Consider the following 18557-nt stretch of genomic DNA (forward strand, 5'->3'; position numbering starts at 1 on the left):
GTAAATGGGACAAAAAGAAAGCATACCTGTGAATGCTGTAATTACTTTATTTCAATAAATCAGATTTAAAATGAAACTATAGTTTTCCAAGTTCCTGTAGACGTTCTGTGTGTGCCCCTTCGGTGACAAGGATTTATGAGACATTCCAATTTCTGCCACACTCGTGGCAGAATATCCTTTGGTAATGATTCGACCATTTCGGTTGCTGTAAGTTCTGGAGAAATAGAGGCACGGACACTTTGTCTTAAAAAAAAAAAAAAAAAATCGTAAAGATAAGATCTGGGGATGTCGGTGGCAAAAACAAAATGGCATATGGTTTTACCTAGTACGGCCAATCCAGCGATGGGATAGGCATCGTTCAGGTACTGGCATACGTTTTTATGCAATGTGGTGAAACACGCTCTTGCTGCAGAATGAATCTGGGAACTGTTTCTTTGAACGGAGGAAACAACCTCTCTGATAGCATATCTTGGTAAGTGCACCCGTTAATCGATTTTTTTCACAATGAAAAAAGGATAAAAACATTAAAGTTGGAAATGGAGTAGAAAACATTCCCCTCTGGAGAATCACGCTCAAGTTCCACTACACCATGTAGATTTTCCGTGCCAAAAATCTTAAATTACAGAAATTAACTTTTCCAGAAACGAGAAAAGTGGCTTCATCCTTAAACACAAGTCTATTCGCGAAACCATCTGCCTCCTTGCATTGCATATTTACAGAAAGATTTACGTCGGAATAGCAGACGTTTCCGTAACACACGCCATGCAGTTACATGAGGCACACTGAGTTTAGAATTCGTACTACGCGTAGGACTTCGTAAAAACATTTCACGAATTTTTTCAACCACTTACTTTTCGACTGCTGTTCGTCCTGAGCTGGTTTTCTTACATAAGCAGACCGTGTCCTGACTCTGCTTCATCCATCGTTCGATGTTTTGGTTCTTTACAAAATTTCGTGCGAAAATATCTTTGAACGGCGATAAACGATAATATTTTGGCATATTCCAAAACACGAATATGCTTTGTCCTGCATGGATGGCGCCGTCGATTTCGTAATCGGAAGATTTTTCGCTGTTGCCAGGTAAAACTTGTACAAATTTAGTTTCAGAATTAATTTGTTTCGGCATAATAAATCAACTACAGAATTGGTACTATGTTACCCTTTTTGCCCCATTCAATATGAATCACCTTGTGTTATGAAGGTAATCGCTAAACTTTACAGTAGTTGGAATATAAATGAAATTACCGATATGTATTTTCTCGGAAATCGTATCAAACACACCGCAAAGTTAGCACAGAAGATTTAGTAACAACTTTTGCACTTTTAACAACTATCTGATATGTTTTTTTCGCACCCATTTCATCAACAGCTGCAATCGTTTTTATCCTCGCACATGAGTAGTTCGCAGCGAATTCGCTATCGAGAAATATTATTATGTTTTTTTCTATTTTTCTTCACGTTCGTACGGGGTTCGTATGGATTTTGGAGTGAATAATGACGACACTATTTGATGAAGTATCGAAACACACTTTATTAGCCTATATTAAACAGGACAGCTCCAAAACGCTTTTACAGTCGTTGAAGATCTACTATAAACACGCTGGAACAATCAGCGACACAGCCTTCACACTGTCAGGCAATAACGATGGAAACAGCTTCCTGAAAAGCAACCTACTCTGCTTTCCAGAGTAAAGCTCCCGACTCTGCTTGGTCGTTCTCGGAAGTCCACATACTCTCGAGACTCTCCACGCTACAACTCGCGATGCACTCGACGACATATGAGCACAGCTCCCGACTCTTCGGTTCAGTCGTTCCCGGAGCTCATTACGCTCTCTCGACGATGCCCGGGTGTCAATTCGATCGACTCCGCAGGGATTGACTCGCTAGACGAGACATACACACTCCGCCTGTGCATCTTCTCCCATTCTCGACGAGGTAAACTCTGAGACACTCTCGATGAGAGACACACACTAACTGACTGCGGACCAGCAGGGTTTATATAGCTTTCGGCTTGTGTTCGAGAACATTCTGGGCTAAACCGGTAAGAATTCGCTCCAGAAGGTTCTCCATCTGTCCATGGCATATCACCAATTTTGTCGCCAAATGGGCGATTTCTCGCCAAATTTGGCAACCTGCCCTTCTTGCTAATTTATGGCAACTCTAAAACTGCTATCTCACCGCGCCTGGACATTTCGTAATAATATTTTTCTAAATAAAACCATTGCGTTACCGGAGGCATTTAGCAGCAGAATGTGCTCAAGTAAAAAGGCAGGAAATACGCATTCTGCATTAATAACTTTTTGGTTTTCTGCATAAAAATTACAATTATTTTCTTTTTCGAATACAATTTACGTTACCCTTTTGTGTTTGTTAATTTAGCAAGCCTTCCACCAGAGCTGGATTATCCATTAAAAGCAAAACAAATATAGGTTTAGGGCATGAAATAAAAGTGAAACCACAAAAAATTTTCATTGCCGTTTCTACCACGAAATGGTGTAGCTAAACCAAGGCCGAAAGAGAAGGAATGGGAGAAGATGCACAGGCGGTAAATGTACATTGAGGAGTACCAAAGTCTTTTAAGTTCTTGGGGCCTCTAAAAATCTTAATCCGGTCCAGCCTTCCACCATACCATATCAAACGAATCAATGACGCACAGTACACATTGCAAACGAATTCCATTTCTTGATTAAATATTTGTACATGTTTTTCGAAAACTGCATGGGTACTTTACCTTTTTGGAGACATAATAAACACAAAGTATCGTTAATCTTTGAAAATAAACTCCAACAAGCATTTTAATTCACAGCGTTTAGCGAAGCCAGAAATGCAAAGAATTGTTTCGATTTTGCTTTGTGCTAATGAGCGCCAGATGCTCTGCAGCCAAAGAACTTCTAGAGCACGTTCTTCGCTGCAGCTGCGCTTGATGCCCATACGAGAATTCGATCATGACATTTTCGAAAATAATAATATTAATAATGAATAATTAAAAGAAAAAGAAAACAATTTTAGAAGACGGAAATAGAGTCTTTTTTGGTGGTAGGGGAACGAAATATCAAGTCCAACTAATAAAAATCATATGAAATTTTAGGAATTTGAAAAAAAAAAAAAAAAAAAAAAAAATCGCAAAGGTTTCAGATTTTAAATTACATCTGAAGAGGGTTTTTTTTTTTTTTTTTTTTTTTTTTTTTTTTTTAACATTTATTAAATATCATGTTCTTCGCATGACCGTACATTTATTTATTAAATATCATGTTCTTCGCACTTAACCATACATTTATTTATTAAATATCACGTTCTTCGCACTAAACCATAAAATTCATTTTAAGAGCAATATCGCAAAATATTTTTTAATTGAGCATATCTTTAGAATTTCCTTCTCATGCGCTGGAGATTAAAAATGTTTTTCTGTACAACGTTGCCATTGCTCGCCTTGAAATCCTTGAGTTTGTTAATCAAAAATTCGTTAAAGTTTTACAAAATATGAAATCAATAATAAAACAAATTCCAAATTTGGGCTTTCAGATGCCCATATTCGCAGTAGGATTACATCTCTCAAAATTGGATGGCTCTAGGTACCATTGTTTTATCACAATGCGAGAAATATACATACATTTATGCAGATTTTTCATTATTTAATTTCTTCAAATATAATACAGGACGATAATATTTGGTAGCAACAGTTTGAAATGTGAAATGGACATTCAGAGTGATTCAACACAAAATGAAAGGAATAGTCCCTCAGGGACAAAGCCCCTTTGGACTAAAGGGTCAGAAGTATGTTGTAAATCGGGTTGGCGGGAGTATGATCGAAAATCAAAAGAGCTGGCACATCAAAAGAGGTCTCTGTTGGAGGGAGGGGAGATGGAATATCTTCCAAACTGTTTGTGACATGGCATTAATACATAAGAAATGCTCATTAAAGAATAGTTCGCAGATTAACTGAAGTCAGTTCATCTCAGTCGTATTACACTTAAAGGTTTTAAATATTATAAACAAACTTGTGATTTTTCCTTTTTTATTTTTGAAGCAAATTGTAGTATGTATGATTAATGTTTCTTCTAATACACATATGTGCCCAGTCATGTTGACTTTTATGAAGTCGCCCAAAAGCTTTTACTTCTTATATCCACAGCTAACCAGTTGGACAATTATCTGCATATAAAGCATGCCTGATGAGCAAATAATTAGTTAATCTTGATCAATGGTGCAGAATTTCAAATGTATTAACAAATAAAAAAACATTATGCGTTATAATGCATGTATATTAAAAACATACATGCATTGCTGCACTGCAGAGCAATAATACTTACATAATGCAGCTCAGATAAATTTCTGTGCATTGATTAGGACATTACAATTTACCTCTCAATAGGAAATTGCAATAAACTCAGTTTGAAATTTCAATGGCTAGATATTGATGGAAGATAAAAATTTATGCAAGAAGTACGAAATATAAAAAGATTTAAGATAATTTTTTAACTTAATATTCTTTTACTTCACAATGGAATATGCATTGGATTCAATCCTTATTTTTTAATTAAATAAATATGATTTTTCTCTACACTTACGACCATGTTATGGAATGTTAATCTTTGGAATTTTGGGAAAAAAAGATTTTGTTATGATTCTTTAAAAATGATAAAGCAGACTTCTTCAGAAATAAGCTGTTATATCTTTTTTTGGTTAAGTTAATGATTTTAATACACTGAAACCAATTTCAAGTCTATGTCAGTATTAAAAATCTCCTAGAGTAGGAAGTGTTATGATTACAAAAGTTTATTTTTTAAATGCAAAATATTTAAATACACAAAAATTATGTGCATAATTTTTAATAATTCATACACACAGAATAGAGATCTCTAAAATTGTTTGATGATGAAGCAAGGGTACCAGTCTAATGAGCAGCAGTCCAACTAATTTTCTTAATACTTACATTTCCTTGTACAAAGTAAAGGAAATGTAATTGTGAAAAAGTTCGTTTTTTAGATTTTAGCAAGAATATTCATTTCTACTAGTTCCGTCAAGACATCTATACATATGCATATCATGTAACTCAAAAACAGTTCACAGTAAAACGTTGAAATTCTGAATTTTGAGATTTTTGACTAGTTTTGGTGTGATGTCTGTATGTCAAAACAATTAGCCATAGAATATTAAAATTTTGTATATCGGACTACTACAGTCAAAAGTCGTTAATTCGGACCTCAAAGCTACAAACTTTCTGCTCATGTGTCGCGTTGACGTATGCGCGTAAGACCTTTACGGCTGCGAATATCCGTGTGCGCGTTTACGAATAAATACTTTTACAAATACGCGTTTAATGTATAACGGACGGTATAAGCTAAGCTAAAATTATCTAATTCAGTTAATGTTGCAGATTGCGCTGTTCCTTAATCTTCAAATTGGATTCGGCTTATTATTTTTTGCAGACTGTTAGGGTAATTTTATAAAAGAGAGCTTGAACTTTCGATTATGTCAAATAGAATTTATATGATATATATTTACTAATACGTAAAGGATCTGCAAAGTGAAAGTATCTTTTGAAGTCCATTAGACAAAAAGTGGAATTGATGCAAAAAATGGATAAAGGCATATCCTTTGTTTATCTAAACTTTGCTTATCTTTAACACCGCGGCTGGCGCACAATGAATTGGAAGTTGATCTGTCAGCACTATCCTTATCTTCAGGGCAGATGTTTTTATTTTATTTGGCTTATAATTCCTTACCAAATGTAGTATTTCATCTCGATGTACTCCGTCTTTGATATGATTTAAATCAAATTCCTCGTCATTATAATTCACTTCCGATAGCGAAGAAAGTGACAGAGGTTATTGAAAACGAAAAAATTTCGATTGGCAAATTAGTCGGTATTCTCGACACAGCAATTATAGGACTTGAACAGCGGAACTTTGTAACTAAACAAGAAATTATGTCTGTTTATAGAATTAAAGAGAATGTATTATCACATAAAACAACTTTTATGTGATAACACATTCTCTTTAATTCTAACATTTAATTAAACATTTTGAAACAACTTACATTGAAATAAATGTTTAATAAAGTAAACAAATAAATATTAAGCTTTTTTTTTTTTTTTTTTTGTAAATTTTGATACCCTTTAGATCATAACTGTTCTTTATTTCATAAATTACGTTTTCATATTTTTAATTTTATAATTTCTGCATGCCATCTTACCAGATTTAAACTGATGATCTATAATCCGGAATCGCCGAAGTCCCGACGAGTCCGGATTAACGACTTTTGACTGTATAATATCCAGTTGCGCACCTCTCTCTTTTATTTCAAACAAAACCAAGTCTGTATAAAGTGAAAAAAAAAAAAAATGTGTATAGCTTAACAGGTGCATAAAGAAGTAATGTGGTGTCCACATCAGATTTTTATAATGTACCTCACAGTATTTATGAAGGGAATAAAACATGGAGCAGTATTTACTTTTCTCATTTTTTAAAGCAGTTCAGATAATTTATGAAGATTAAATGTCTATAATGCTATTCAAAGTATTTTATACGTCAGTTATCTTGCATGAAAAAACTGCAGTTGATTTCTACAAGAACATGGTAAAAAAAAAAAAAAAAAAGTATTTTATTGCTTTTAGAAGAACCCAGATGTGCAGAACCCTATCAATGGTGCAGCAGTGAAATGCAAGAGAACTTTAATTATGATAGGGGCGAAGAACACAGACCAGTCATCCTATCATAATAGCCACTGAAAAATCTGCCATGTCACACAATCCATTGGTGACATGGATGACTGGTCGGTGTTCTTCACCTATCATAATAGCCACTGGAAAATCTGCCATGTCACACTATCCATTCGACAAGGAAGCATTTTTTTACAATATATGTAAATTCGGCAAAACGTACCATACATTTATGCCTTTTATACCACCTTTTACTAACGCAGCACACAACTATACTGGCACCAAGCAAAGTTTATACCATTAATTGTTAAGTTTCTGTCCCAAACACAATAAATAACAGCAAACAATTTAAATTTAATATTTTAATATAGAAACACAATAACAAAGGTACAATATACATACTAAGTACCAAGAATAGCATTTGAATGCATTATAAAAAAGCTAAAATTGAGACATAAATTATAAATTGAAACAATTTTTATACAATGATGAATGAGCATTTCACATGAGTACACAATCTTTACCTTGACAATAATCAAATAATGTATATTTGACTTTAAAATTATTCACAGAAGTTTATATCTTTATATCTGTGAATAATATTTACATAAAGCATCTATTGCTCTTTTGTTTTAAGAATCTACAAAAATATTACACTCTGTATGCTAACTTACATGGTTTGTAAAAATCACGTATTGTGAATGATCACATGCACCACTAAATAAAAACAAACACACAACAATATGCAGACAACTTATTTTTCAACAAGTTGTATATATGATGGATTTATGGAACAGGAGAATAAAATATCATCAATAAATACTGATCAAATATACATATTATATACATAAATGTTAGTTATTTGATATCACATTTTTCTTCAAACTTGTTCCCTACTTACCATTTCATGAATGCTATTTACAGGCACATTTCCATACCTTAAAAATGATTTTACCTTTGCCACAATTTTAAGAATATTCAAAATAAGAATGCAGAGGTTATGCAGATTTTCATAATATTTAAAAAGTATGCAGATTATAAAAACAGTTTTAAAGAAGAGTCAAATAAATTAAAATCTGCATTTATACATAACAGAGAGAGATTAAATGGCAAAATTTTATAATGTCAAAAAAATGGAGCCTTATCTTGAACACTCCAAAATTTATATTAATTAGAAAAACATAACATTGAAATACTTAAATGTCATTCTTAAATAAAGTTTCTGTTACAAATGTAAAAGTGATGCAAGTAAGTATAACTGTATAATGTACCCAGACAGTAAGGTTAAGAACAAGAAAATACAGATTAGGACATTACTGAAAATTTTGGTTTTATTGCTTTGATTTTAACAACACACATATTTATATATACATCTCCTTATAAGAAAAATTATCTAAAAACCATGTTTGTAGTTCATCATTAAGATGTATAAAATATGACTGGCTTTTATATGATATGCTTTATATCTTGAATGCAAAATTATATAACTCAAAATTAGCATTAAAAGAATCTTCACAAATTCCAATAGCAAAATTTCACAATATGGTGTGGCAGTGACATGTTTATCTGAAAATTTCCCATTTTATTATGTAACACTTATTGAATAACCTACCATCTAAGTTATAATTTCCCTTATTTCTTTCTATAAGTACTATCATGTTAGTAATCATCAATGCATGAATAATTAATTATCACACATAATTAATTATGCAAAAAGTATTTAATTAAACATATAAAATGAAAATATTAAATTTAATAATTTAGTTATCTGTCTGTACCTTGTATTTTTTATATGCGTTATTAAATTAAATTAGTAACTTTACTAACTTCTATGAAAATGCTCATTAAATAGCTTATAAAAATTGTAATGAAAATGTTTATAAATATTAAAACATTTGACTTCCTGTAGTATACTTAGACATTAAAAATATTATTTAAGTTACATTTCTATTAACTAAATCATTCTAAATAAGTAAAGATGTAAACATTCAATGAGTTATATGTCAATAAAAATAACAATTATTTCATTAAAGTTTAGTATTGTGCTTTTTTCTTTATATGTTATTAAAAATGTTTTCAGATTGATAATTAAGATAAATTAAAAAAAAAATTAAATTTGAACACAGTTTTAAGTTATTACATGGAGAACACCATATATAATATAATATTAATTATAATTTTTGTATTAATCTTCAGTTCCAGTCAGAAGAAATGAACTGAAACCATATTTCATTATTACAATGATAAAACTGCCTTATTTTGTCTTCATATCGCATTGTTTCTCAACTGTAGTTTATCAGAATTCTCATGTGTCAGAACAAAGAATGATCTTACATATAAATACATTTTGAGACGTTTGTGTTCTTAATTTCAAATTCATAGTTTTATTAATTTGCCTTCATTTACTAATTAATTAAATTTTATTCAAATTATTACAATTTACCTTCATTTATTTAACCTATGCATATATGTGCACCACTGAAGAAACAATTAAGTTAATGTAACAATCATCATCTGTTTGTGTGTAAGTAACTTTTCACAAATAACAGAAAAATAGATTTTAATAATAACTAATATACCATTTAGATATAACTACTATGTCTATTCATTAGACTAAGATAATCTAGAAATTTTCATCTTAATGAAATGAAAGTGTTTGAAATCTCAAAGATTCACAGATAGTCAACATCAGAATTTTAGAAAATATTTCTGGACACTTTTATTCTTAGTATAGCACTTTTTTATAGACTAGAAGAAAAATAATGCAGAAATACAAAAGCCACATTTCTCATCAAGGTACCAATAAAATTGTTGAATTTACAGACAAATATAATGCTTGAAGAGATAATGGACACCATAGCTGTGCTCTAAAGAATTTGGAATTTTATAGATAGTATAAGAAGAAATAAAAATGAAAATGTTTCATACAACACACGGCTAATTAAATTTGCACTTATTATATATAAATTTGACTTGATGACACATTAAAATATTAGAAAAAGTAACTATTTATACATTTATTGAACTATTATAAAATAATCCAAAAGAGAAATATAAGAATAATTTTTCTTTTAAGATAATTAGAAAATGTACACACTGTTATTGCAGACATATTACATTATTAAAAATATACATACATCCTTTATACTTATATGTTCTAATTCATTAATGAGTAAACTTCAAATTTCTAGATGTATTTTATAATGAATTTTCTCTATATACATATTTTATAATGAATTTTCAAAAATCCATTAGACTAAGATAAATTTTAAAAAGATACCATTTAAAAAAGATAAATTATTAGGGAAATAATCACAAATATACAAAAAATTATTTATTAGACAAAACAGTCCTGAATCTTATTATTTTTACTTATTCCTGCACTATTTAAAGCATCATTCAATTCTCATTTAACACTTACTTCAAATTTCAAAAGCTATAAATAAATTTTATCAAAATTTAATAACAAAACAAGCTATATTTATTACAGCAGTGGAAGATATTTTAAATACGTAAGACTTAATAGGATTATAAAATTAATTTTAAAACACTTTGGTAAATTGACATTTTTAAAAAGTTATTCCTCTACTTTGCAACTATTCCTAAAATGTCTCAATTTCCTAAAATATTAATTAAACCGAATTTCGAAAAATTCCAATAGCTACACCTAAGCAAAAATTTTTTTATTATATTTATAGTAACACCAAACTTCCTTGACTTATGTTGCACTGTTTATGCCTGTTACAGAATGAGAAAAATTAACTAAAAAAGGAACAACACACTTTATAGCTGTTTTCAATTACTTAAAAAGAAACATGAATATAAGTGCATTAATAATATTTCATCTAAAATATCCTGGCAAAGAAAAACAAAATGCAGTTCCTCAGAGCTATTCAAAGAGCCTTCATTTATTTAGGTGGGAAAAAAATAATAATTTTATTGAAAAGATATGCTTTAGATATAAACATCACTTAATTTGTATTGATGTATAAGTGAAATGCCTCACTTTAAGAATCATTATAATCTTATAGCTTTAACATTCTAAAAGTACTTCATATTATAAATATAATTACATTTATTTTGACAGCCAGCTATAAAATACAACAGGAATAAGTATCATCTACACATTACCTACAAAAATATATGTCTATTACTATACACTCAATAGATTTCATATCCTACTGTATCTTCAATGAGTCCCCTAAAATTCTATAGCATCAATACAATACAATACTTAGAATTGTATGTGATGCAAGACTGGAAATGCTATCAATTTCATAACATCTAATAATCTTTAAAAATACTTTTTTAAAACATACAAGGGATGTAATTGGCTATATTTAAGATAGCTACATACGTTAACACTATCAAGAGAAATAAGTATTCATAGAAATTACTTCAGTCAAATTTAAAATATTTTTTAAAGTGATATGTTAACTTATATGATATGAGGTGATATGGATATAAATCAATCATTTGTATTACATATACCAAATCAAATCAAATGAAGTATTATACTTAAACATGATAAACATAAATAAATGAATCTTAAAATATTGAAAAGTTTTAAGAAGCAGAAAAATGCCTAAAAATTATCATCATCAGTCAAATTAAAAATCTTACATGTATGAAAGTTTTATAGATCATTCTTCAGAGATATCATAAAAGTATTTTAATTCAAACTTAAAATGATAATCACATCAATATCATCATACTGCTCGGATTAACATATAAAAAATTCAATTAAAAGGAACACTTATAATGAATTATATATATTATTATACACCGCATTAAAGGCCTATCTATATGTCATATATCTGAATCTATATATCATATATATGAGAATTAAAATCATACAAAATATTAAAACTCTACTAAAAAATTTAATTTTCTTTCAAATAATATATCAAGTGGTGCAACTAAATGTCACTTATAATTATCACAAGTAATGAATTTAATAAACATATTTAATTCAGACTGATTCAATGCAATATAAATTTTATTACATATTTTTTTGAATTGAATACATACAACATTAAGCTTTTGACTTTAGATTTCTTTGGATCTGTCTAAACATTACCATAAAGTATATTTATTCTTTTGAAACAATTCTATATGACAGCATATATCTTTAATGCATAACTGATAAGTTCAGGCTTTGAGCATTTAATATCCTACATCAAAAAGTAGAATGGGTAAGAATGAAATATATATTGGCTAATGTGGAATATAAATCCTCCTTTTTATATGCCATTTGTAAGGAGTTTTCACAGATCTTGCCAACTTTTACCTCTTAATTAAAAATGGATAGCAGTGATTATCTTTAAGACGAATTTAAGTTAATACCTTTAAAATCCTCTGTATAATTAAGCAGAGCAATTGTTATCATTGAACAAACAATACAATAAAATAACACACAAATACATTAAGAATTCAAAAAATTACCGGCATCTTATAAAAGAGTAGGGTAACATGAGTACAGTGCATATAGAATGAAATAGATGCCCATGTCATTCCTACAGAAACAATTTCACTGCAGCACTGCAATACAGCAAAATATAAGTTAATGGATATTTTATTATCCATTAACTGGATACATATTTCAAGGCTGAAGTACAAGGAACAGTTCGACATTGTGGACAAAATATGTTAACTGTGCCGAGATTCACAGTGATATTGGAGTACAGGGCAAAAGCAGTGTCACATCCAGCCACAGTTAAATGACGAACAGAGCAGCATAAGCTTAATTGATGCTGATCGGACAGGAAAGCATCACTATCGATCAGAGAAGAAAGTATGCTATAAGCTGATGAAGTGACTTGCAGCAATCACTGACTGACTGTCACAAAAAATGCATAGGAATTGGTATCTAAATGGGCAATTCGCCAAAAATGAACAGATGCAATCAGCACTACTTCAACAGCTCTAAGATGAAGGAACAGATTTCTATTGTCAGGGAATCAGGCATTGACTGAATGTTTAGGCAACATAGATAGGGCCATTATGCTGAAAATAATGTGATATATTTGTATCATACTGTAATGCACAGCATAATTCAATAAAATGTTCTTGACCTACGATAGTTGGAGTAGGACTTTTTGAATCTTCCGGATATATATGTTCAAAAAGCTATTAAAACTTACACATTTAGACATTATTGTCTACTCATTACTACTGTTCGAAAAACACAATATTTTAATTTTAATCTTCATAATTTGTAATCATGAGGATAAACTGAAAAATAGAATAACAATGATGAGAGGAAAAATAATTTTATACTATATATATATATATATATATATATACTGCATAGTTTCATTAACAAAACTGCACTCCTCTCGCTTACTTTACTGCTAAATTTATCCTGTTACAAAGATTTATAACTTTATAAGAAATATTTTTATATTTTATTCTTTATAATGAGAATAAGGGATGGAAATATTTTATGCATCTATGCATACTTTAAATACAGTCAAATACCGAAAATCCGCCAATTCCTGAAATCTGCGTTGCCTCTCAAAATATAAACATTGAGTTTACTGGTTCCGGAAACCGCAACATTGAGTACGAAATATCGAAGAAAAAATACTTACCGAATAATGATGTCCTAATTACCGAATAATAATGAGTCATAACAGAAATACCAATTGATATCATGATAAAAGTTTTTTCCACCTCTAATCTGAATCGAGGTAAAAAAGCAGATGATTCATGCCTCTTCTTCACAATTCACTTTGCTGTATTTTCTAAGCTTTGTTATTTCACGATATTATTTGGTGCTGCCTTCTTTTTTTTATCCGGATATTTTGTGGATAAATTAAGAATATTTTAAATTTCAGCATTTTTTAATACAATTACAGATGAAAAATTGCACTCATGATTTTACTGCTTGCGGCGTTGAAAAACGTAAACACGTTGCATTGATGGTAATGCAAAAAGTGCAAATTCTGCAAAAGATGGAAGCAGGTGCTTTTCCTCGGTTTATAGCAGAATCATATAGAATTGCGACGCAATTGTGTATGATATACAAAAAAATAAAGAAAAGCTGTTGAAATTTTACAGCAACACTGATTCTAACACCGGAATCCAAAACCGGAAATCTTTGCATGAGGCGAAATCGGCAAACCTCGATGCTGTGTACATATAATAATACAATGAATAATATAATCAATTTATATATGTAATAATAATTTAACCCAAATAATAAGTTATTGCAATAATGTATATAATAATTTAATTAAATGTATTTAATATGCCTTATTTATTTTGCCCTTTTAGTCTGAATATTATGATTTATCTTTTCTGTCCTGAAATCCGCAAAATCCTAAAATCCGCACAACCTCTGGTCCCAAGCTTTGCGGATTTCTGGACTTCTACTGTATTCCAATTTCATATGACACGAGCAATGTTTATAAATTATAATTACATGTATTCCACTTAAATTTAGATACTCACAAATAATTCATTATACATGTAACAATTATATCTGATGGTAAATAATTCATTACAAATATTTAACTATACATACACTATACATTTCAGATGAAAATTATTTTTTATGTTTTTTCTGGAAGGAAATAATGGGCTGGGATAAAATGAAATAATAATAATAAAGCTATATTTCACAATAATATAGCATTTTGCTTTAATTTATAATAATTTATGATCACAATAATATAACGTAATACGCTTATAAGTACAACATTACACAATAATACACATTTCAGCAACAGATAAAAATACCACATTTAACTATAAATTAATTTCAGAAGCATGTTTACTTGAGCCATAAGAAAACATAAGCAATTAAAACAAAACTATGATGTTTAAAACAGAATTTTTCAAAAATGCACTGCTATGTTTATCATTTATCGCTACAAATACTCAACAGTGTATTTAAAAAAAGATTTTAAATTGTATAACATGGAATTATATTTTCCTAATATGACCAAATTTGATTATCCTAGCCTAATTACTGAATTTACAAACCTAACTACTGATAATTTAATTGCATTTTTTTTAAAAATATACTACAACAGTTTAATTCATATTATAAGACATGTTTTGCTTCAGATTTAACTATTTATAAACAGAACTCAAAATTATATTATCTAGTTCATTAATGTAGCCAAATAATACATTTTTTCTTTTGCACTTCCTAAATAATTAAATCTTAGGAAAATATAATCTTGTTAATAACATAATATAATCTTGTTCATAGCATGCAAACAAAATTAATAACCTTCTTTTTATTTTTCAGAAAAAACAAATTATTTCTACTTCTTAAAAATAATATTTCCAGTCTCAAAAGCCACTCATTTATAACTCATTTTTTTTTAATATTCAAGAAAATGATGTATATTTAGAAGAATACATTTAATATATTAAAAATATTTAAAACATTATAAAATACTTTTCTTTACTCAAATTCCTAGCTATATTTGCTAGCTTTTCAATACTGATATAAATAACTTACTAGTTTTAAAGCATTATTTTTAATAAAAAAAAATTAAAAGATAAAGTAAGTTTTATGTCTTCAGCAATTTTAAAATTGAGCTGTCATTGCAGATAAACCACATAAATTTAATTCATAATTCTTAAAATCTCCATTTAATCAAATTGACAAAATCTAAAAATAACAATCATTCCCTTTTCTCCTAGTATCAGCCTGGAATTCTTGTGAAATAAAAGAAAAATGGCAGTGGGTCGAATATGCATGTTGCAGATCATATACAGGATGTTCAATTTAAAAGTGGCCTTTAGAAGAAGCAATAAGAGTACATATTTATGAAACACACCTTGCTTACAGCACATGCTGGAAATGACATCCCTCCACTTCAGTGCATTTATCTACATGTTCCTCGTAAACCTAAGTAGCTTTTCCTTGTTATTTCTTTGGATGGCAGCAGTGATATTAATTTTCAGCTTTTCCAAGGTATTTATGCTATCTGTCCTCTATAAAAAGTAAAGTGTACACTGATAAGATCTGGAGACAATGCCCCCTTTAAATATGATTTCTGTCACCAAAAAAATCATCCAATATTGTCATAATGTAATTAGTTGTATGACATATCACATTTATCTTAAGTTTATTATATGCAGCACATCTCAGAGTGATATTCATCCTCCTGCATTAATGCACTGATCTGCCAGATAATATCTAGACAAGTTTCAGCATCCACAGTTACTCACAACATCTTTTTAAAATACAAAAAAAGACTTAAAAATTAATGTGATTTGCAGTGCTTGACAGTTGGTAATTTTACATGTCCACTTGAAATCATGGTTACACACATGTCCACTTGAAATCATATCTAATGTGTGAAAAATACCTGACATAAAATAAAAATGTCACCATGAATGGAAATCTTGGACTGCACATGTTTACCAAAGTACAACAGTAAAATTTCAGTCAAAACAAAATACACAAGACAACAGTGTTCAAAATTTGCTTCTTCAATCAAATCATATCTGTTTTTGCTTCTAAAAAATTACCCCTACCTACCAAACTGGCTTACCTGTTTCTTACACATAATGTAACAGTACAAGAAATGGAGAGCCACTGCAAAGAAAGAAAATACTATATGCACAAAATTATGTACCTTAAAATGTGCAAGCCACTTTTAAATTGAAAACCCTATATACAGAAATGTATATTACCCACTTAACATTGACTCTGTCTACTAATCTGATATTGCTGGAGTCCTAAACACATGATTAATTTATTTTAAAAAAATAAAAAATATTTTTAGGAAGAATATGGTAACTTTAGTTAATAACAGTCTACATTCATTTTCAAAACTGAGTAAAACTCTAAACTAAAAAATACAATGTTAAACTTCCACAAACACAGATAAACTATGTAAGAATTTCAGTTTATTTTAAAAGATGCAAACATGGGCAAGAACAGAAAATGTTCTAGAAAAGTTACTGATTCTATGAATTAAGTTTTTGAGAGACATATATACTTTATTTCTACTAAACATTTCTTTAAGTTCGTAAATTTTGAGCCAAGTAAATTGAACTTGCTGATCAGTTATCTTTAATTCCAAATACGACTTTTTATATACAGTTATTATAGCCACTGAAATTTCTGCTAATGGCTTGACCAGATCATCAGTAACAACATATCACATTTTTAATTCTAAAAGTTCTTTTAATAATATACAATGATGAAATCAATTAAAATCTTAATTTATGCCGAAGATACTTTTAAGTCATGGAAGATTCAAAATTTTGCTTGCATTTTTACAATTTTAAAATAAAAAATCTATTAATTATCATACCAAATTAAGTACACACCATGCTGGATAAAAAGTGGCAATTACAAAATATACATCTGAATGTTATACAATAAAATTCATTACACAAAATTATTCAAATCAAACAACAAGTCAGAAAATTTATATTCAGATTAAAGACTGCAAATCTCGCATTTTTTTGTATGCAAGTTAAGCTCTGTGTTTTGAGGCAACATTTTAGAACAGAAAGTTCCATTGTGCATATTTGACTTAATCTTGATACTCTAGATAACACTACTGGTGAAAACCTTATACATAAACTTTTACATATATTTAATCAACATGTATACATACATTTAATTCATACGACAAATACACATTTGAAATCAATCAATTTAAAGTCAAACATTTCAGTTACAGTGCATTACTTATATGGTAAGAAATCACGAGATTTAGACATATTTAAAATTGTCAAAAATAAATAGAGTATACTATGTACATTCATTTGAAATTTTACATAAAAACACCACTGAAGGTTTTACAAAATAAGATGAAACTGTCTACAAAAATCTCAGTATAATTTACTTTTGTTTGGTTATTTTTTCCAACATTCTAACTGCATAATATTACTTTATGAAATGAAATATTACCAAAATGTTTTATGTAGTGTTTCATTACAGTCATGGTCATGATTTATTAGAAATTTACATAAATTATATTCTCACATAAAGCTTAACAACATGCAAAATATCATATATTTTCTGAATTATTAATGTTCTTCATTCATAATTTCCTATCACACTTGTTAAGTACTTTGCACGAGCCTGATAGCACTTCATGTGCCTTTTAATTAGACAATAAAACAGCTACACAATATTTCAGGCTTTAATTATTCATGGAAAAGACTGTCTTTAATTTTAATTGAAGCCTCAATTTGCCTTTAAATGAATGCTAAATGAATAAATGACTATTCTTTAAATCTCACATATATAAAATTATAAACATTAGCAAAGCTCTTACCATATCTGATGCTTGTTCACTTATAAATGACCATAATTCAAACAGAAATCACAAAAATCCTGCATTAGATTACTGTCAAAAGTAAAAACTACCATTCATTTCATATGAATAAGTCTCACAAACATGTTAATGAGAATAAAATAACTCTCTTTTAAATTTAAAATATTGTCCTAGATGTTGAGATGAAACTACCTCACTTTTAATAGATGTAGAGGAGAACTAAAAGTGCTTCTTTTCCTCACTAAATTTGCTGCCACTGGAAAAAAAAATAATAATAATAAAAAGGGGATAAATTATATTATAAGAACAAGTTTTAAAATATTTTGTATTCATGTATATAACAAAAATTATTACAGTTCAAGAGATCTCCGTATCCAAAATTTATATATAGAAAAAATTAAAGTAAATATTTACTTTACTTGAAGCAATTAAATCACAAAACAGTACTCTAAGTAAAATTAACATTTGATTTCCCTTAAACTAATTTTTAATAAAAAATCATACTTTAAAAAAGGGAGGGGGTAGAATATACACAGTCGAATTACACTGTAATGACTGCTTGTTATCCAGAATAAATACTTTTGGTAACATGTATAATAGTCAATCATGTGAGACTGTCTTAGGTACTAGATGTC

The 18557-nt window shown here is 29.2% G+C and overlaps 1 protein-coding gene across 1 annotated transcript in view; it reads right to left on the reverse strand.

Moving 5' to 3' along the window:
- Positions 1-7009: 7009 nt before the first annotated feature.
- LOC118183332 (arf-GAP with dual PH domain-containing protein 1-like) overlaps positions 7010-18557 on the reverse strand; it is a 39135-nt gene continuing 27587 nt past the window's right edge. The window contains exon 7 of the mRNA XM_035352835.2: positions 7010-18178. Coding sequence (XP_035208726.1) covers positions 18111-18178 — 68 coding nt within the window. The 3' untranslated portion in view covers positions 7010-18110. The remainder of the gene's footprint in view (positions 18179-18557) is intronic.

This window comes from Stegodyphus dumicola, chromosome 3, assembly GCF_044657685.1.
Source record: "Stegodyphus dumicola isolate Sdum_Otavi_A_Nest chromosome 3, ASM4465768v1".
NCBI lineage: Eukaryota > Metazoa > Arthropoda > Arachnida > Araneae > Eresidae > Stegodyphus > Stegodyphus dumicola.